We start from the raw sequence: 22,597 nt of genomic DNA on the forward strand, positions 1-22,597 counted from the left end.
GTTCGATCCCTGGCCAGCCAGGGAGCCACCCACATAGCACAGCAGACCTCTCCTGCCTCGCCCGCTGCTCGCCTCAGCAGTGTATTTCATTCAGTCTGTCTGTTCTGTTCCCCACTCTGTCTCTGGTAAATCCTCTCACCCCAACACCTCTGGCCTGTACCCCAGTTCTTGTATGCACAAATAAATAAATCTTTAAAAAATAAATAAAGTAAATATAATGGAGCGGGGGTAGGGGGTTGGGGGGGTGAAGACTTCCCCTATTGCCCACTTCCCTGCTCACCCTCTTCCTTGCTGCTCCCCGTAGAAGTTACTAAAATGATGGGTCATTGTCTTGGAATTCAAATGAACCAACAAGGGTGGCCAAGTTCAACTCCCTGTAACCCAGGAAGTAGAGGAAGCAGGGAAGAAGGGGCTCCCCTCTCCTAGCCAACACCCTATTCACACTCTACAACAACCACCTTATTGCTGTAATGAATCATAAAAGAACCATAAATTCTACCAACATGACTTTTTGAGAGCCTACTACATATACAATGGTTCTAGGTAATTTTTTTGTAAATAGTTTCGCCATATGTCATTCTGCAGCAAGCAGTCTCATCCCATAACTAGTTGGTTATACAGAAACTTTGCCATAAAAGAGAAGAGAATTGACACTGGTTGACAGTTTGGTTTCATTTCTCTAATAACAAAACAAGACACTAACTCTTTGCAAATTGATCAATTTTTTTTGGTGTAGTAAGAAGTATGCAATCTGGCTTTCCACTCTCTGATATCACATTTGTAGTAAATTTGATCACTGAAAAAATAAAAGAAAAAGAGAGAAGTACAATGAATGAACAAATAAAAGACTTGGAAGACAAGTTCTTAGGTACAATCCACAAAAGAAAGTCAGTTCTTTGTACAATATTGCCATGAATCTATGCAACTTTTAAATACATTTTCAGTATTTTGTTATTAATTTTCATGTTTCAAGATGTCCTTTTGAATGTCCCTTGATGGTAAAATTGCCTTTTGACCAATTAGTTATGTGGTAAAAATATTTGCAGCAAGACAATGAAGATGCCTGCAGTGAAATGACCAGAAACAGTGCTGGGTGCTGTGCTAGAGCCCGGATTCCAAAAAAGGGCAAAATGGGGAAGAAGACATTAGCTCCTACTCTTGAGTAATTTAGTCTAATGGGAGAGGCAAAAACAACTTTCTACAGTGTTACACATCCTATAGTGTCACATAAAGCATGAGTTCAAGAGTCTGGAAATAAAAGAGCCTGTGAGAGCAGAATTGGGGTAAAGGAAAGTTTTTTTTAAGAAATAAGATCAAACCAAGGGCTGATGAATATATAGGAGTTAACCAGGCCTAGAAGCTGAAGAAGGTGTTCGTGCAGACAACCACCGGAACTAAGCCCAGGAGACGGCACCATCCCTCACTCAAACCAACAAAGCTCCAAAGCCACGCTGGCCTGCAGAGCACTGCTACATGCAAAGACCTCTTCTTTGAAGAAGTAAACAGTAAAAAATAAAAACAGAAACAAAAAAAAATTCTTTAGAATGGTGTTGGGTAAAGCAAAGTGTTTACATCCTAATCTCCACAGATGGGATCACGGCCCAGGTGGCCTCTCAGTCACAAAGCTGGTGTTTACCTCTAAACCACCTGAAACAGGTGGAAAACAAGCAAAATAGCACATCCATGACTATGTTGTGTAAATTTCTAACCATACACTCATTAAGAGATGAAATCATAAGTGATACAAATCCATAGAGGGTGGACCCTTTCCAGGTCAGGTAGACAGAGAATTGGTTTTGGGCCCCGCTCTCATTTCTATGACTGTCTGTGAAATGGTTGCTACCAATGTGAACTCTGGCCTAGACCATCTACTACACATACAACTTATATTAGTCAAAGTTCTTTACCTGCAGAGGTGAGCTGTGGAAACACTTTGCTAAAATCTTGACCACTCATTTTGTTTCAGGAGTCTGGTTATTTGGAGAGGAACCAATGTATTGGAGAGCTGGGTATTTATTAATTTAAGTGGCATAAAGATGTAAGGGCTGGGCTAGAGAGTGCTGAATTTACAGGTGCCTGCAGGCATGCCTGTCGTGGGCTCCGCTATAAGAAGAGTTTGTACTCCTGGCCTTTAAGTTTCCTTGTTCTATGCCTTAGTTTATCCATCTGACAATGACAACTATAAAATCTGTCCCTAAATTCCTACTTAGAGGAAATAAATAACTCCTCATGCAGCAACTTGAGTACAGCCACAATTTCTAGATCACAGGTTCGGAGAAACCAGACAACCTTTGCCTAGAGCAGTGAACCTGAAGAGACAAAGATAGCATTGGCTGTTCAATCAACTTTTCATTGGCCAAACATTAACTAATTCCTCCTATGTGCACAGAATAGTCAAATCTAATACTCATTGTTTATCATTGTATTCTAGTCTCTTTCCACATTCTTTCTGTGTAACTAATAGATAAGAGAAACTGGCCAAGTTAACACAGCAGTGCGAACTGTGCTCATTCATGACTGTGTCTTAACCCAGCTCTGCCAGTGGGAAATGTGGAATAAAGCCAATGACTAGGAAAGAAGCAGAATTCTGTGTTCAACTCACCTGGGGATGCTAGTCAGGTAGGTCATGACGTTCAGGAAGTCCTCTTCTTGGATATGTTTGAACCCCACAAACTCTGGAAAAGTGATGATGGGAGCACCATCCTTTCCCCGACCTCCTACAACAAAATGGTGGTCAAGATGTTAGCAAAATGTTTTCATGTCATACCTCTGCATATAAGGGACTTTGGTATCAAGCTGTAAGATGTATATTGGCCTCCCCCTTTTCTGTATTATTTTATATTACTTTAGACTAGAATTTTGGAAGGTTGACAGTGAATTATTTTGAACAAGCCTCTCTTTTTCTTCATGCCTGTTCAGTGGTATTATGAGAATTCAATTTCTGAAAACTTTGAAGATAGTTACTATATAAAAGATAATAGTCACTAAGTTATTTTAGCATAAGGAGAATAGTAAATAATGCCAACACAAATAAATAATGTTGCACTTCACTTTTGTAACCAGTAAGTATCAAATGTAAAACAGCATGGGGTTTGGGCCTCCCTGGTGGCGCAAGGGGTTAAGTCTCACACTATGAAGCTATCAGCAGTCACTGCAGCACGAGTTGTATCCCCGGCCAGGGAGCTACCCACATGGCACAGTAGACTTCTCCTGTCTCACCCGCTGCTCCCCTCAGCAGTGTATTTCAGTCAATCTGCCAGTCCTGCTCCCCACTCTGGTGATTCCTCTCATCCCAACCCCTGCCCCTCTAGCCTACACCCCAGCTCTTATATGCATAAATAAATAAAATAAATCTTTTAAAAACAACAACACGGGGGTTAAGAGAGTTAACCCTAAAATCAGACAAGTTGGTTCAAATCCTGCTTTGTCAGTTAATTGCTATGTGATTTTTGGCATGATATTTACAGAAATAGGATATTAAGAATATCACTTGTACCTACCTCAAAAGGTATTGTAAGAATTAAGTGAGAACATATATGAAAAACACCTTAACAGAGTGCTTAGTAAATATACATGCTCCATAAATGACAATAGTTAGTATAATTATTACAAGGAGGCAATAATCAGCTGTCCTTGGGAATTTATAGATAGGAATATAACATATCCCCATAAGAATAAAACTATAAAAATTAGTATTTTTTAATTCATTGGAGCAGAAGTCACCCAGATTAAATTAAATGCATTCTATTTCCAAGCCTCCTTGTTAGTTGTAGCCACATGACTAAGTTCTTTTTTTTTAAGATTTTTTATTTATACAATAGCAGGGGTACAGGCCAGAGGCGCAGGAGGGTGAGAGGATTCACCAGAGACAGAATGGGGAGCAGAAAAGGCAGATGGACCGAAAGCACTGCTGAGGGAAGCAGCGGGCGAGACAGGAGAGGCCTGCCGCACCATGTGGGAATCTCCCTGGCAGGCCGGGAATCGAACCCGCGCTGCAGAGGCTGCAGACAGCTTCACAGTGTTGCACTCAACCCGCTGTGCCACCTGGGAGGCCCAACACATGACTAAGTTCTATACCACAATTCCCAAATGTGTGCACAATGAATATTTTTAATTTTGATTGAAACAATAATGGGCATCTCTCAGATGCTATGCATGCTGCTAGCTTGAGGGAGTTCATGAAGTCAAGGTTAAATTACACCCTTTGAATGACTTTGCATCTTTGTGCAACTGGGCTTTTGATGGCTGCTGGAGTAAAAAGCAATACAGTATGCAAATCAAGTGGAACAGGAAGTGATATCTAGTCTGGTTCCAAGGCCTAAAATAATTATAGTTAGAATAAAATGAAAGTATTAATTTGTCCTTCAATTATTGAATATTTACTTTTCCAAACAGCTATTAAGTCATTAGCATGGACAGACTCATTGTTTTAACTTTTTTTTTTAAAGATTTATTTATTTATGCTATAAGAACTGGGGTGTAGGCCAGAGGTGTGGGGGAGTGAGAGGATTCACCAGAGACAGAGTGGGGAGCAGAACAGGCGGATTTACTGAAATATACTGCTGAGAGGAGCAGCGGGCGAGCCAGGAGAGGTCTGCTGCACCATGTGGGTCACCTCCCTGGCCGGGGGTTGAACTTTTGCTTCAGTGGCTGCAGACAGCTTCATAGTGCTGCGTCCTAACCCCTTGTGCCACCAGGGTGGCCCCTCATTGTTTTAACTTTTGTCCAAAAATGGTCATGGAAAAATACAGGAATTGAAACAACTATGGAACTGTAACAGGGTGGTCCCCAGGAAAGGGGGAGGTTCCAGGTTCCCTGCCCCACCCAAGGAAGGGTGAAGCTGAGCAGGAAGAGAAGCGGCAGAAGAGACTGAGGAAGGAAGCAGGATGGAGCCTAGAGACACGTGAAGAAACTGCGCTTGTCTTTTGGTCGTGGACTGAGTGACACAGACGTGGGTGAGACCTGTGGGGAGGTGACAATGGCAGCTTTTATCTTGATTTTGATTTTGCTCTTTTCCTTCCGGGCTTGTCCGGTTGTTTCTGACCCTTTTCTGTGGGTCCCCACTGGAAGATGCTTTAGACTTGGGGCAGGCTTTGGGGCCTTGTTCTGCGCCATTCCCATATGGATGGACTTTTACTCACGAGGGGACGGGTAACTTTGGGTGCTTCATTTAGAAACTAGATTCTTTGCCTTTCCTGTATTGTTTCCTAATTAAAGTTCCTTCCCATTAAAGTCTCATGTGTTTTGTGTTGATGCGGCGGATGGCAGAACCCATTTAGAATAGGCAGGTTTGCAGGGTTTGGGCTGCCCCTCTCCCTGCCCTATAACAGAACCAGTGCCCCAGCCGATGCATATGAGCTGCAAAGGGCTTCCTTCCAGATTCCATCTGTGGCACAGGCCACCTACAAATGATTACATGTATTTCTCTTAAATAGAGAGGCACTAGTTTGGGGTATAGTATAACGAGGACTGTGAGATTAATGAGGGTGTGGGATCAGTGAAAAAATTACAAAAAAGAGATACTCAGAGCAACAAAGGTGGCAGCACTAAAGGAGAGGGTGCTGGCCCTCCAGAGAATGCCCCCAGGCTACCTGCTGACACCAGCACTGAGATCATCCAGGCCTCTCTCCTCTACTGTCCCACCTGATGAACTTCTGCTCACACACACTGACTTTCCATGTAAATTTATTTCAAAGGAGAGACCGTCTCACAGAGCAAGCAGGAGAATCTGTATCACAAAAGAGTAAGGGATTGTTCATGGGAGTTGTTGGCTCTCAGAGACCAGTTACTATAGAACAAAACTGTGAGATTTATCCTGACGGCTGACCAGTGTTTTTCCAGGAAGTGCCCTTTATTAGTCCTGTGTGATAATCTTCGATTAAAAAAAAAAAACTATGGATTAGGTGCTTGTCAGACTTTACCAGGACACTGATCCACCTCATTATGTTCACTGAAAACAATTAAAATCGGGATACTATTAATTTTCATATATACTTCTCTACAGTTTCACAACTATATAGGAAGTTTCAGAGACATGTGAATTAAGAGAACTTACATCTCTGGTAAAGTTAAATTTAGAAGCATTATAATGCTGTGTTAATTGTATAACCAATATTTGTCAAGAGATGGTTATTTCAAATAATCAAAGCACCCAAAAACATTCACTAGGAGGGCCTCCCTGATGGCACAAGGGGTTAAAACGCAGCACTATGAAGCTATCCAGAGCCACTGCAGCATGAGTTCAATCCCTGGCCAGGGAGGTGACCCTCATGGCGCAGCAGACCTCTCCTGTCTCGCCCACTGCTCCCCTCAGCAGTGTATTTCAGTCCATCTGCCTGCTCTGTTCCCCACTCTGTCTCTGGTGAATCCTCTCACCCGCCACACCTCTGGCCTGTACCCCAGTTATTTTATGCATAAATAAATCTTTTTTTAAAAAATTCACTAGTATATGTTATATCATTAACTGATCATGCCAGTTATCATTAATTGTAAACTAAAATTATTCACATTTAAATGGAGAAAGCTAAGTGATATTTTCTTGTACTTTGGTTAATACCAATACTGACCAACAGAGAGACCCCCGATATTAATGGGGACACTATCTGATGCTGAATCAGTCTGAAGAGGCAGAAGTACCCATGAAACAAAGCTGGATCCACATACAACCATGGACAACCCAGAACACAGCAGTCAGTGCCACCTTGTGAAGAAAGGTGGAAATGCAAATCAAAGAAAGAAAAATTATGCCAACGTCCTATTCAAGGAAGATAAAGAAAACCAAACTATTGGAACTAAGCAACATGGTGACTTAAATAAAGTAAACATCACTCCTGCTAGTATGATTTTACCTTTTCATTAAATGGAAGAGAACTAGATTTACTAGTTACTGTGTCACAGAAAACACAATTAAATGTTGGGGTTCCTAAAACTCCAGCAAGAGTCTGGGTGAAGACTTCTGGGGTCCTGGGAAATCTTACAGGGAGAAGGTGAAGACCAGCAGTGGGAGAGATAGTGAAGCAACTACTACTATTTGCTTCCCAGTACCCCTTTTTCTTTCCCATAAGATGATTTTATCTAGGAAAATGACAGTACCACTCCCTGGGGTGGGGGGCATTTTGGAAACCTCAGGGACCTGCGTTGTTACTTATCTGTGTGATTCCAAGTATCTTAGCAGAGGCTTACTAGAAATGAAAAAATCCATTTATGGTGATTTAATCCCATACTCTAACTAACTTTCACCTATAAAGTACTTTTTCAGTTTTATTGAGCTACAGTTGCCATAACATTGTATTGTTTTAAGGTGTGTGACAGTAGCAATGTGATACATGTATTTATTGAGAAATGATTACCACAATAAATGTAAACATCTACCAGTTCACATAGTTGGTTTTCTTTTTTTTTTGTAGTGAGAACTTCTGCAACTTACTCTCTTAGCAACCTTCAAATATACAATACAGTATTGTGAATTGCTTACCACACATCACATGATATGCCCAGAGATTATCTATCTTCTTCTTGGCAGTTTGTATGTTTTGAACACCTTCACCCATTTCCCCCACCCTCCCACTGCTCACCCCCCCACCTCTTGAAACCACTAATCTGATCTGAGTCTACAGTATTTGTCTTTCTCTGACTTATTTCATTTAACATAACAACCTCAAGGTCCATCCAAACTGTCAAAATTCACCAAGTATTTTTAGATGATTTCAATATAGACTAAATTTTTCAAGAATGCAACAACCCTATTTATTGAGGAAAGATAACACTTTGTTCAGAACTTAACCAACAATTGTTTACTATTTTTAAAAAATCACAACAGTTAGGTTTTGGGGAATCTGATTACCCATGGGGCACCTCAACCTTTGCACACATCATGTTCATGGCAACCCCAGGTATAGAGACCAACATCGAACTACATAATTATTTCTTCCAGTATATCTAGAAATACATATTTGTGACTTTGTGATTAATAGGAAAAAAATTTTTAAGATGACCAAAATAAATTTGTCATCCATCTTTGCTCTTCATTCAAAGTTCCTTTCTCAAAGTCCCTGGGGAATTTTCTAAGTACAGGGAATGAGGAAGGTAACTTCTGTTATGTTAATGAAGGCAAATTTGGGGAAATGCCTGAGGTTGGGGTCTGGTTGTCAGGGAAATAAACAAAATAGAAGGTGGGGTTTTCCACTCCATTCTTCACATTTATTTTTTTAAGCCTACACATAACTAGGGGGTGGGCACAAGCTAACCACACTTCCCAACTTCCATTCTGTTAAGTGCATCTTAATATCTAACTGATCCTGGTTCAAGTCAAAGGAAAGTGGCATGTGCTGTCAATGAGCTGAGATTTTCAGGAAGTAGATGGTCTCTTTCCCTGTCTGCTACTTGAACACAGGTAATAAAAAGGCCGCGTTTTGGTAATAATGAGAGTCACAATAGAAAGAAGCCTTCTTTCCTGAAACTTCATCTGGAGATAACAAATAACCACAGTAATGTTCATGAACCCTTAAAAACAAGGCTTTCTAAAGGTTGGCTCTTGGAAGACCATTGAACAAGAACATTGAAAGAACATCATGGCTGTGGTTGATGTCAGTAGTAATTTCTTTTTACTCCTCAAAATCTTTTCAGCTCCGTTCTTTATCACTTCAAATGTACTTAGAAAATACTAAATTGCACCCAACAGCAAGTGACACCTATAGGATCCCACCCTCCTCCAGAGGAACATTCCTCAGTTCATTCTATCCTGGTTGGGGCTTACAGGGTGACCAAGCTTTAATATAATGTTCATCAAGGTAAAAGGAGTTAGGCTGTCTCAGCAGGACCTCACAACAAAATCTGGAAACGTAAAAAAATTTGCACCTTACCTGAAAGAATGGCAAATTGTCTATGAAGTTGTTCAATTATATCCACTGCCCCCAAGGGTCTGACTTCCTGCTGCATAATTTCATCTGCACAAAAGAAAATATAAGTTAGGTTAAATCCTTGCAAATTACAAAAAGGAATTAAAAGGCAGAAAAGAAAATTCCATACTAGGGAAATCTGAGTCCTGTCAAAACAGTCATGGATACACACTGCTCTCCTGAGAGCCTGATTCCTGAGATGCATGAATGGATGCAGGTTTTGTGTAGTGTGAAGCCCATACACATGAGCGCGGGGCACAATTCCTGAGCTTCTCTCAAGGTCTGAGAGGGATCAATGCAAAGAAGGGGCCCTGATGTTTAAGCTTCAGTAGCTTTGAAGTAAACCTGTTGGGTTGCTCTTATTACCAAAGCAGGCACTTAGGAGTCTGCCTACTCTTTTGGGTGGGCAGAGGACATAAGCTACCAGGGTTCATCTCAAGCTTGGCTTTAATTAATCTAGGGTTTATGAAAGTTCTCTGATTTTTGTTGCTCTCCCTCACTTCTTTCCTTTTGCCTCCCTCCTTAAGTCACCTCCACTCTTTTTCATTCCTTCCAGATTACTGCAAAGAGCCTCTTCCCCCTGCCAAGCATATTTAAGGAGGCATTTCGCCATTTTGCAATTTAAAGATGCTCCATACTGAGGGCCTCGACTGGTGGCGCAGGCAGTTGAGTGCTGTGCTGTGAAGCTGTCTTTCCAGGAATAGAGGACTTTTGCTTTCCACAATAGACAAATACCTGGAGGGACTGGTTTTCTTTCACACTGGAACCTGGTAAAAAAATGTTCATCTGAGACTGCATCCCAACATCCATATATTCGATCTTCATCACCATGGAAATGGTGGCAAAAAGTGAAAGGGGGGAATTGTTAGGGGGAAAAGGATGTCCTAAAGCTAATTCCATACAGGCTTTGTGGACTCCACCCCCACCCCAGGCCAAAGCCAAAGACACTGGGAACTCCAAATCCCATCACCACCAAAGGGAAGGTGGCTGGGACCTGAGGGTGGGGTTAAGCAGCCAAGTTGGTATAAAGCCAGACACGTGGGCTTTGGAGGGGTCCCCCATTTTGGCTCTCCACCAGCTCGCAGCGTCCGGCCAGCTCTGAGAGTGCTTTTTGGGTTTCCAGGTCGGCGGATCAGGTAGGATGCATTAAAGACTTTATTTCCCTATTTTCTCCCTGAGTTGTACATTTTCCTTATTTCCTTTTCCCTTATAAATAAACCTTTTATTAACCTTTTGTGTATGCCTGTAGTGGAGTATTAATAAGTTCCTTGTAAGCGCGCGGGTGAGGAACCACAGCCAGGCAACCCGTTCAATATCGGGGCTGCCCTATAACATCTGCAGTGCCAGTTCGATTCTGGCTGGCTGGCGAGGGTCCCACATGGCATGACAGACCTCTCCTGTCTCGCTTGCTGCTCCCCTCAGCAGTGTATTTTGTCAGTCTGCCTGTTCTGTTCCCTGCTCTGTCTCTTGTGAATCCTCTCGCCCTCCCTCGCATCTGGTCTGTACCCCAGTTCTTGTATAAAATAAATAATAAAAATAAATAAATAAAAATAAAGATGCTCCACACTGAAGAAATGGTTACAGGTTTCCAAGGCAAAAATTCACAGCTTTCAAGCACAAACCTATAAATGTCCTCTAACCCTAACAAGTGATTTATATAAGCCTTAAGATTTACACTTTATCTACTTAGGGATAGAATAGTTTGGACAAGCCTATTTATATGCATTGCTCTGGACCAGCCTTTCCCATACTTGCTTTCTGAAAGTCATGTAGAAAGCAGGGCCATCTTAAGCCCCAAGACCCTTGTCAATGAATTCTCCTTTTTTCTTTTTTTAATGGAGGAAAAGGGGTAATCCCGTCAAAACTAATAGTGAGAGCTCCTTTATCCCAATTCAAAGAACCCCAAGATGCCAGGCTAAAGGTAAGGGAAAGTATGTTCTGGACCAAAGAGGGAGGGCAACCCCACATTTTATAAGCCTGCCACATGTCTACTTGGCCAGAAAATCTGAAGGACAGAAAGAATGGAACTTGGAATAGGACCAGGATCTCTACACTGTTAATAGTGTTAATAACACTAATGAGAGCACAACAAGAGCCTGTCCCAGCGTGGCACTTTATAGACTAACTCATGTCTTTAGTTAGACATGACAGAGAAGGAATGAGTCCGAGCACTAAAGTGAACCACTTCCAGCCCATCCCACCCTCCCTCACAACTAGACCAACTCGACAGTTAGGACAACACTGTGCTTCAAAAGCTGTAAGTGATCAGTTTGTTGGGCTGGTACAGAAAGCCACCCAGTGGGGTCATGCTCTGTGTTGTTTCTCTTCCTTATTGACCAGGCCAGAAATTAAATAAACCCACATTTCCTTCTTTTATTGGGTCTGTGATTAACCTGAAGCATAAGACTTCTTATTGAAGGCTTGCCCACAAACTAACAAGGTATAAAAGACATTTGAAAAGCAGATGATTTTTTAAAATCAAGAACATTGAAAAATGTTAACTTCCCTATAATCTAGTAATGCAATTAAAACAGAAATAGAATTTCCCATTTCATTCACAAAATAATTGAAATTCTCACACACAATGTTGGGTTATGTTAGAAAACTAGTACTTCTGCATAACTTCAAGGAGTGAAGCTACTAGGCTCCTCTTAAACAGTAATTCCCCAATATTTTACCCAGTGAAATTGTTGTGTGGATTACATAACAACACTCTTCACATATTATCTCATTCAATCTTCAAGAGTAATATTGAACTAGAGTTACAGTAGCTTGTCCAAGGTCAAACAGAGACAGCGTTTGTTATTGTTTTTGTTTTTAATTTTTTACATCATTGTTCATTTTTAAACAATATTTGCTTCCCCCCCACCCCGTAGTCCCCATAGAATTTCCTTCCTCAAGGCACCCGTGCACCATCATCACAGTCCCCTATGCTCCTCCCTCCCTCTGATCCCTCTCCCTCCTCCTCCTCTACAATATGTCTCTGGTTTATAATGTCTGTTTTTGCAGAGCCAGCATTTGAATCCAGCTCATCTAGATCTCCAAAGCCCAACATATTAATAGAGCTTAACACAGAGCTTCAATATGTAGTCATTAAATCCTCATAATCTTTCACCTACTCATCCTATATCTGGAAATTTATCCCAATAAAATAATAACATAAAAGTTTCATACATAAAAATAAAGACTGCAATATTATTTATAAGGCTGAAAAAATTGGAGGCAATCATTATGAAATTGTAAAAATTATGTCCATTGAGAAAGATTTAGATATAACATTAAGGACATCAAAATCATATGTATGGTGGGATTGTAGCTAGGTTTTTAAAAAAAAAAAAGAAAGAAAGCATCTGGTGTGTTTTTGCACATGTGTGCAAATATATGAGATGGTTATGCTAAAGTGATAGGGTCATATGTGGTTACCCCTCAGTTTACACAGAAAAAAGTATGCTCTGGTAACCTTTTGTTTTTAGTACTAACATTACTTTATTGAAGTATAATTTACATGTACTATGCACAAATGTTAATTATACAGTTTGATGAATTTTGACAAACATATATTGATATAACATGAAACACATCAAGATTGGAACATTTCCATCACTCCAGAAAGTTTCCTTATGACCCCTGTCCCAGGCCTCACACTTTTCACAATCCCCTTCCCACAAATAAATATATTAAAAACTATATGGGGGACCTCCCTGGGAGTGCAAGGGGTTAAGTCTCAGCACTATGAAGCTATCAGCAGCCAGTACATGAGTTCAATCCCCAGCCAGGAAGGTAACCCACATGGCCAGCAGACCTCTCCTGTCTACCTGTTTCTTCCCTCAGCAGTGTATTTCAGTCAATCTGCCTGTTCTGTTCCCCGCTCTGTCTCTGGTGAATCTTCTCACCCCCCCACCCCCCGCACCTCTGGCCTATACCCCAGCTCTTGTATGCATAAATAAATAAATCTTTAAAAGAAATGTGGCTTTTGATCAGAGCTCAATGCTGGCAGGGGCACTGTTGCCCTAAATAGCTATTCTCTTAATACCATGTAGGCCCCAAGGAAATCTCTGGTCCATGTCCTCAAAAGAAAAGACGACCACATCCAAATGCTACGATGTTTTGTGGGCTGTGCCACTGATGACATCAGGGGCCGATGCAGCTTCAGATTGCTGGGAGGATTTGAGCCGTGGAAGTGCTTGGTGAGAGAAAAGACAAATTAATTACCTTGTCAAATCCTTCCTCTCACATGGTATAAGTGCTGTAGAAATCTTATGTAATGAAACATCCTGTCTAGTACTACCAAGCATCAGCATTCTTATTTCTTTTTTTTCCTTCAATTCACAATGCAAATTGTATTTAAATTTTGAGCTCGCTGCCATAATTGACATTTTACTTAGATCAGATTGACTTCATATCACTGCTCTTAAAAGATCTCAAATTATGTGAAAATCTCCATTATGACAATAGTGCTTTTGCTGACAGGAAGCCAAAAAAAAAATTACAGATTAACTAACAAATTAGAGATCATATATCTTTATTTTAAATAAATACTGTCCCATCAGCCGAATTGTGGTAATTTAATCTAGTCATCTTTGATATTTTCTTTGATATGTTCTTATGAAGGTGTATTTGTTAAGATAGTAGATAGAATGTGTTTTATTTAACTGTGGCACATGGGCTTCTATTTGTACTTACCCCAGACTCTGCAAATATATCCATTTAAAATTGCTTTGAGGGCCTCCCTGGTGGTACAGGGGTTAAAGTCTCAGGGCTATCATATCCCCAGCCACATGGCAAAACGGACCTCTCCTGTCTTGACTGCCCACTGCGCTGCCCATCTCAGCAGTGTATTTCAGTGGACCTACCTGTTGCTCTGCTACCCATTATGTCTTTGGTGAATCCTCTTACCACCTGCACCTCTGGCATACCCCCCAGTTTTGTATGCATAAATAAATAAATAAATAAATTTTTAAGTCTTAAAAAAAAAAAAGTGCTTTGAGACTTGCTAAGACATCACCAGGCATAAGCAATTCTGTCCTGGACTACTTATCCAAAAGCTATTTTCTCCTTTTTTCCCCATTAGACAAAATTGATACACATTTTACATCTGATCTTAGGCAAAAGACTAAGACTAAGGAGAGAATTCACAGAAGAAATATAGCCAATGAACACATATATAAAAGACATCTAGCCTAACTAATAAATAAATGTAAGTTAAAGCAAAATAAGATCTTTTCTACCTAATTCATTGCCAATTACTGCCTAATGGGTTGACAATTACTTTAAAAGCTAATAATACATAGATAATGTTGGCAAGAGTGTAGGAAATTCTCTTTAAGTAAAAGTACAAATAGGTATTTTTTTTAAATGTTGATTCATTTGAAAATATCTGTCACAGTATTAAATAGGCAGTTTTTGGTCATATCTTAGAATTTAAAGCAAGAAAACAGTAATACAAATGGGTAGCAATGATTATTATTGTACTGTTCTTCTGTACAAATGTTCATTAATAGGGGATTGGTCAAATACATGATCTTATAGCCACAGAGTAGAATAAATAAATAAAATCAGATAAAGCTATATGTACTGACAGTAAAGGAAGTTCAAAACACAGCTTTTATTTAAAAAGAATCCAAATATAGAACAGAATGTTATCATTTATGTTTCATTTACATAAATGTAAAAATAAGAGAGACTATTTATTGAATGTTGTTGCAATGAATGAGCAATCGAGGCAGAGATGGCTAATTGCCCACCAAAGATTCACATTTTTTCTTCTACACAGTAGCATTATTGTAGAAAGTAGCTGCTTGGCCAGGGATTCAATCTCCTACTCACCCACTTATTCCCCTTACGGTTAAGTAATTAGCAAATGCCAACAAGACATGAGCAAAAATGATGTGTTACTTCTGAGCTAGGGTATTTAAGAAAAGGGTGTCTACGTTACTGTCTCTTTTCCCAACTGCAGTCTGCATGGTCATCACCATGCTGGGGAAAGCAGATACACAGGATAGAAGCAGACAGGGTCCCTGAAACACTCTGAGGGAAAAGAAAAGGCCCTCTGACCAGGGACAGTGTGCTGGCATGTATCCATCCATTGGAATGTGGGGGCTGTATGGGTGGAGCTGGAAGGGATTATGCTCAGTGAAATAAGTCAGAAGGAAAAAGAAAAATATCAGATGGTTTCACTTATAGGAGGAACATAGAGAAACCATACAAGGGACCAAGGGAAAAAAGAAAAAGACAAAACTAGCAGTCAAACTGTAAAAAAAGAAGAAATGCAGGGGTTGTGGTAACAGTTGATGTTGTACTGATTTGTAGGCATGCTTTCATTTTATATAATATTTTAAATACATTTTTTTCTTTTTTTAAAAAAGCGGGAGCTAGTCGATGGAAAAGCAAAACTCCAACTGCTGACTCTCCCTGATACCAACAACTAAATAAAAGTCTTGATGAACACACATTTCAGTCATCTCTTGAGTTTCGTTCCCTTCATCCCAAGGAATCAGTATTAGACCAAGAAGCTGATGGACAGAACCCCATGAATGTAAGATTGCAAAAATGTCAGATTCATAAAACTTGCATTGAGATAGTCGAACTTTTGTTGTTGTCTTAAGTCACAGGTAGAATAAGACGCTGAGTGACAAAGCATGTAGGTAAACTTTTCGTAAGCTGTTACAGTTGTGGAAAAAGTGAAAAGCAGCATAGTATATGTAATATTGTGAGTTCAGGATCCAGAAATTTTTCATATTTTTATTTTGAATTACTTCCTCTGCTAACTATTAATAAGACTATAATGTTCTTAGGATTGAACTTTAGTAAAACTAGGGCAATAATTTACACCTCAATTCCAGCCCATGTAAGGATTATATACATGTTTTTTAAATATAAAAAGCAAAATTTGGGTAACAAGTTATTTCTTAAGTAGCAAATATATAGTGGTCATTGCCTTGGAGAATATAGTATATTATATATTATATAATTATATGGTATGGAATATAGTATAAGCATGAAACACGTCTTAACCAGAAAGTAGACAGCAACAGTGATGAATTTATTTTAAAGGTACACTTCTCTATAAAGTAATTGTCTTCTTCTGAAGAAATAGTTTCCAAATATGAATACTAATGAGAGATAAAAACATGTACTCTAATCACCTTTCCTAGTTTATGATCCAAGGGGAATAAATGTAAACATTTTCAAGGCCAAAGACTGAGAGGGGAGTATATCAATAAGCCCAGGCATAAAAAGAAGCAGCCTTAGAAATATGGAGCTGCTCCAGCTCTTCGAGCATTCTTCTTACCAGCTTCCAGATGTAAGGTGTGCTTAGAAACGGTTTCCCTTCTCATCCAGTCCATTAAAGGGATGTGTTTTTCTCCTTTCTAATAGGAGAATCACCAGTCTGTTCTCAGCTCATGTGTCTAATACAAAGTCTTAGCAGTTCAGATTTAACACTTTTCTCCAAGCAACATTTTGCTTTAGGAGTATGAATTTCATAATCTGGATTCTTATTTTCGTCTCACAAAAGCAATACGTGTTTTTATTTTAAATTAAAAATGCAAATCAAATCAACAAAAATAAGAAAAGTAAAACTATCATTCTTTCATCAAAACTAGAAAGGAAGACTCCTGGAGGTGATATGGTCAATACGCATGCATGTATATTTAGATAGAGATGCTTTTAAATGGGTCTATATTCACACATATCATCTAACCACCCGATTTTTTTTCAGAATATTTGGTCATCTATTATGAAATGACCATCTATAGAATTGTTAATAGTGGATGAATGTTCTTAAAGAAAAAAAATCCTCTAAGTTCCTTAGCAAACTTGAGGCAGTATTGCCAAGTAAATAATTTTTTTTTTTAAGAAATACTGCCCAGTTCATGAATCTTTTTTTTTTTTTTTTAAAGATTTATTTATTTATTTATTTATACAAGCACTGGGTACAGTCAGAAGCACGGGAGGGTGAGAGAATTCACCAGAGCCAGGGCAGGGAGCAGAGCAGGCAGAAGGACCGAAGTACACTGCTGAGGGGAGCAGCGGGCGGCAGGAGAGGTCTGCGCGCCATGTGGGACCCTCCTCCGGTGGCCGGGGAGCAGCCGGGGATCGAACCAGCGCTGCAGAGGCTGCGGGAAGCTTCGCAACCCACCGCTCAACCGCTGCGCCACCAGGGAAGCCCCAAGTAAATAATTTTAATGTAAAAAAAATTTTTACTGCAAAATTTTTTAGCTTAACCATTATTCCATGAAGAATGAAGATGAATTGCAAAATATATGTAAAAGAAAGACATCACTGCTGTCACAGTACCTTTTTTGGCCATATAGTCTAGCCTGGTGCAACTTGCTAGGAAATGGTGGTAGGCCCTCATCTCTGCCTCTGTTATCCGCACGGAGGTGTCAGGTAAACATCTAGGGTCCTGCTGTCCACACGTATACCCAAAGGCCACGGAAGGCCAGGAAACCGTGCCACTTTGCTCCCCCTCCATTCCTGGTCTCTCCTCTCAGCACTGCACTCACATAAATGTCTGAGCCTTTCTCCTGGCTAATCTCTCCCAAATCCACCCAAGGTCATTTCATTGCTGAGAGCTAATCCTTTGGGTTGGTGAGTGCTCACAGGATTACAGGCCCACTGGATTACCAGGCTTCCTCATTTTTATTTTTTTTATTTTTTTTTTAAATAATAAATTTTATTTTTATATTCCCCATACAATTGCAGCCTCCCCATTCTGACCCCAATCCCTCCCCTCCCGCCCCGCCCCCCTAAAAGTGTCTCTGGTTCATAGTTTTTTGTTGATTTTGATTTTCACTTTCTTATAGTTATTCATTTTCCTGGTCCCTTATTTAAGTTTTCTAGATTCCTGCTATGAGTGAGACCATCCGGTATTTTTCTTTTTCTTTCTGGCTTATTTCGCTGAGCATGATCCCTGCTAGCGCCATCCATGTTGCTGCAAATTGCATGTGTTTATCTTTTTTGAATGCTGAGTAATATTCCATGGTATATATGTACCACATCTTCTTGATCCAGTCATTTATTTTTGGGCATTTGGGCTGTTTCCAAAGCTTAGCTATTGTAAATAGTGCTGCTATAAACATAGGGGTGCAGGTGTTCTTTGGAATTGATGTTTCTGTGTCCTTTGGGTAAATACCTAGGACTGGAATTGCTGGATCCTATGGAAGCTCTATGTTTAGTAGGTCCAGAAATCTCCACACAGCTCTCCATAGTGGTTGGACCAGTTTGCACTCCCACCAACACTTCCTCATTTTTAAACAAAAGGGAAAATAAATAGGTAAGGATGTCCTGGTGGAGAGGGAAATCCTACAGTAGACAAAAATCAGAACGTTTCCCCTTTTTTACAGGGACATACATCAAGTTATTGGATATTTAAAATAATAGACAGGGATACATTTTTTAAATGATGCTCTTAAAATTTCCCCAGGCTACAATGCTCCCCTCCCTCTCTGCCAGGAATAAGATCCAGACATTAACCCTGAAGCCCAGTGAAGTTACTCACTAAGCAGAAACACACGGGGGGGAACAACAAGTGGTCAAGTCAATCCTAAGAGGGGATGCAGAGCATCTCCTGAACTACTTCTAAAGATCAGAGACAAGCACGTGGCTCCTGGTGGAAGTAGGTGGGCATACCTTCCCGGGCACAGAAGCATAGAAGATTTTCCACATCACTCATTGTCAGGGAAATGCAGCTCAAAATTGCAGCAAGAAGCCACCACACAAACAGCAGGAAGGTTACTGTCAAAACCAGAGAACAGGGCCTCCCTGGTGGCTCAGCAGGTTCAGTGCAGCGCTGCGAAGCTGTCCACAGCCTCTGCAGTGCTGGTTCGATTCCTGGCCAGCCAGGGAGATTCCTACATAGTGCGGCAGACCTCTCCTGTCTCGCCCACTGCTCCCCCTCAGCAGTGTATTTCGGTCCTTCTGCCTGTTCTCTCCCTGCTCTGTCTCCGGTGACTTCTCTCACCCTCCTGTGCTTCTGGGTTGTACCCCAGTGCTTGTATAAATAAATAAATCTTTAAAAAAAAAACAGAAAACAGCGAGTGCCAAGAGCCCTCAGGGCTAGGGGGCAATGTTAAGTGGGGCAGCCACTATAGCCAACAGCAACCACATTCCTCAAAAGATTAAGAGTCATGACCACGTAAACCAGATATCCCACTCTGAGTACACACGGAAGAAATGGAAGCAGTTCTCAAAAGCAGCATCATGTCCAACAGCCAAGAGGTTGAAGCAACCCAAGTGTCCATAGAGAAATGAGAAACACAACATGTCCATCCATACAGTGGAATATTACTCAGCCCTAAAAAGGAAGGAGATTCTGAAACCAGTGACATCATGGATAAATCCTGAGGACATGGTGCTCAGCAGAATAAGCCAGACACACAAAGGGCAAATCCTGTATGATTCCACTCATGTCAGGTCCCTGGAGTCCCCTTCATAAAGACAGGAGAATGGCGCTGAGGTGGGGTCTGGGGAGGGGTGGGTGAGTGTTTGTTGGGGCAGTGTTCATTTGGGAAGATGGACAAGTTCTGGAGATGAAGGTGGGGATGGAGACTCTACCACATGAATGTGCTTAAGGTCACTGACCAGTGTCCTTGAAAATGGTTACAATGGTTAAGTTATAGATTATGGATTTTTAGCCACAGTTGAAAATAAATTAAAAAGAAGAAATTATCAGGGGCAGGTACAATATAACGATTCTAAAGTGAAGGGTATTCTTTGCCCGTCATCATCTGACCAACAACCCATTCACTCCCACCAGTGCGGGAAGAGGGGTGAAGAGTCAGTTCACAGAACTGCTGTGTAAAAGTGTTGTGTCCTCAGAGAGAGGCTGCTTTTTCATAATGTGGTTTATTTTAGTCCTTTATGCTTAATGGCATAGTTTATGAATGTTGAATTGTTATGAATGTTAAAGAATGTGAAATGTCAGATAAGAAAAACAGTTTTGATACATAAACTTCTAATTTTTGTTTGCATGATCTGAGCTAAAGCATCAGAATAAAACTTGCACTTTGTCAGGAGAAACTGGAAGACAATTTTGTCATAGCTAATTTTTTTTTTTTTTGTATGTGTGCTTGGAAGGTATGCTTGTGTCCCTGAAGGGAATATAACAGATGTCTAGTGTTTTTTATTTCTAAGATTGGCTCCTACTCTTGCCTCCTTTGCTAGGTGATGTTGGAAATGTTATTCTCACTTATGAACCTCAAGTTTTAACAAGGTCATATCTTAGTGTTTTCTAATAAATTTTCAAATTCTGCTTTAACAAATTCAATGTGTGATAATAGAGACTTATAAGACAAACTAGGTTATGATTAGACACATGAAAATAATTATTTTATAGAAAGATTTATATTCAGAATGTTGGTAATTTTTTTTAATTAATAATAAATTTTATTTTTATATTCCCCATACAATTTCAACCCCCCCATTCTGACCCCAGTCCCTCCCCTCCTGCCCCCACCCCCAAAAAGTGTCTCTGGTTCATAGTTTTTTGTTGATTTTGATTTTCACTTTCTTACAGTTATTCATTTTCCTGGTTCCTTATTTAACTTTTCTAGATTCCTGCTATGAGTGAGACCATCCGGTATTTTTCTTTTTCTTTCTGGCTTATTTCGCTGAGCATGATCCCTTCCAGCGCCATCCATGTTGCTGCAAATTGCATGTGTTTATCTTTTTTGAATGCTGAGTAATAGTCCATGGTGTATATGTACCACATCTTCTTGATCCAGTCATCTATTTTTGGGCATCTGGGCTGTTTCCAAAGCTTAGCTATTGTAAACAGTGCTGCTATAAACATAGGGGTGCAGGTGTTCTTTGGAATTGATGTTTCTGTGTCCTTTGGGTAAATACCTAGGAGTGGAATTGCTGGATCATATGGAAGCTCTATGTTTAGTAGGTCCAGAAATCTCCACACAGCTCTCCATAGTGGTTGGGCCAGTTTGCACTCCCACCAACAGTGCAGAAGAGTTCCTTTTTCTCCACACCCTCGCCAGCATTTGTTGTTGCTAGTTTTTTTTAATAAAAATTAGCTAATTTATTTTTAAAGAGGGAGTAAAATTTACATATATTGAAATAGTCAAACCTGAATAAGTTTGGACAAATGGATACATCCATGTAACCCCTAGCCCTTTCAAGATGCACATCATGTCCATCTATTGAAAGTACCATCATGTCCAATCGACCTTTGCTCCTGACTCCCAAGAACCACTGCTGCAATTTTTTTCCAGTAGAAACTAGTTTGCCTGTTCCAAAACTACATACAAATACTCCTGCAGTATGTACTCTTTTGTGCCTAGCATCTTCCTCTCAGGATAATGCTTTTGAGAGTCATCATATTGAGTATTTGCCACATATTCCAGCCTGATGCCACTTCCTAGGAAATGATAGGAAACCCTCATCCTGCCTCCTTTGTCTGCACCAAGGTGTAAGTTAATTACCTTACTTTTACTGCTGAGTTGTATTCCATTGTATGGGTGATCGGTTTGTTCGTTCTCCTGCTGACAGACATTTCATGGTTTTTTTTTTTTTTTTTGTATTTTTTTTTCAATTTGGGCTGTTATGAATAAATTTGCTATGAACATTTGTTGAAAGGCCTTTGTGGAGACATGTGTTTTCATTTCTCTTGGATAAATACCTGGGAATGGTGTTGCTGAGTCAACGGAGAGCTTATATTTAACTTGTAAGAAGCTGCCAAACCTTTTCCCAAATTGGTTATACCAGAAGGTGGCTTTAATGTTATAAGTTGCTCTGTTTAGAAATCCTCAGAGCTAGTTCTCTGTTAGTGTTAACTGCATGTGAAATACTTTAAGAAAATACGTGAATTAATAGAGGTTTGTTTGCTGTAATATCTAAATTTAATATAATTTGACACTCTAAAACATATGAAAGCTCTTTTTTTCTCTATCATTAGGTATTACAAATATGCTGTTCAACCAAATGTGAAGTCTGAAAGTCTTCTAATACACATAAAGCAGTTTTCAAACAATAGCTTGTTAGATATTGCCACACTTCCCTCCAAAATGATCTTGCCAATTTGCATTTCTACCAGCAATATAAAAACGCCTGATTTCAGAATGTATGCCTGATTCCCCAAGTGGGGTTCTTTTTCTTTTTTGCACTTTCATGCAGATATGAACAGCCACAAATACTTGGCTGGCATCACAGCACTTTCAAACAGAAGAGCTTGCTTTGCTAACCACATGAACCCACATTTGCATCGTACATACAACTGCACACCCAGAGACAACCATAATTATATCTTTCTACAGTTTACAGAACTCTAGGGAAAGACACACACAAGATTTTCCAAAAATCTTGGAAAATTTCCTTATTACACTTGAATTCCTCCATTATATGAACAAACAGTACAGCTCTTATAAATCCTATATTCCATGCACTAACCTTTCTCATTTGACCAAGATCAAATATCCAATAAAGGATTACATTTTCTTTATGTTTAACAAAAGATTCTGAAATAACTGCACACTAAGCAGCTCTCCTTAGAAAAGAGCTGGGCCTCCCTGGTGGCGCAAGGGGTTAAGACTCAACCTATGAAGCTATCCGCAGCCAAAGAGTTCGATCCCCGGCCAGGGAGCTAACCATATGGCGCAGCAGACCTCTCCTGCCTCGCCCACTGCTCCCCTCAGCAGGGTATTTCAGTCCATCTGCCTGTTCTGTTCCCCACCCCGTCTCTGGTATATCCT

At 40.1% G+C, this 22,597-nt stretch overlaps 1 protein-coding gene across 1 annotated transcript in view; it reads right to left on the reverse strand.

The window, feature by feature from the left end:
• MCF2L2 (MCF.2 cell line derived transforming sequence-like 2) overlaps positions 1 to 22,597 on the reverse strand; it is a 186,352-nt gene that overhangs the window by 139,235 nt on the left and 24,520 nt on the right. The window contains 2 exon segments of the mRNA XM_037526575.2: positions 2,603 to 2,717; positions 8,862 to 8,945. Of these exon segments, the coding sequence (XP_037382472.1) occupies positions 2,603 to 2,717; positions 8,862 to 8,945 (199 nt within the window).

The sequence above is a fragment of the Talpa occidentalis genome, unplaced genomic scaffold (assembly GCF_014898055.3).
Source record: "Talpa occidentalis isolate TD23 unplaced genomic scaffold, MPIMG_talOcc4v2.1 talOcc4.4, whole genome shotgun sequence".
Taxonomy (NCBI): domain Eukaryota; kingdom Metazoa; phylum Chordata; class Mammalia; order Eulipotyphla; family Talpidae; genus Talpa; species Talpa occidentalis.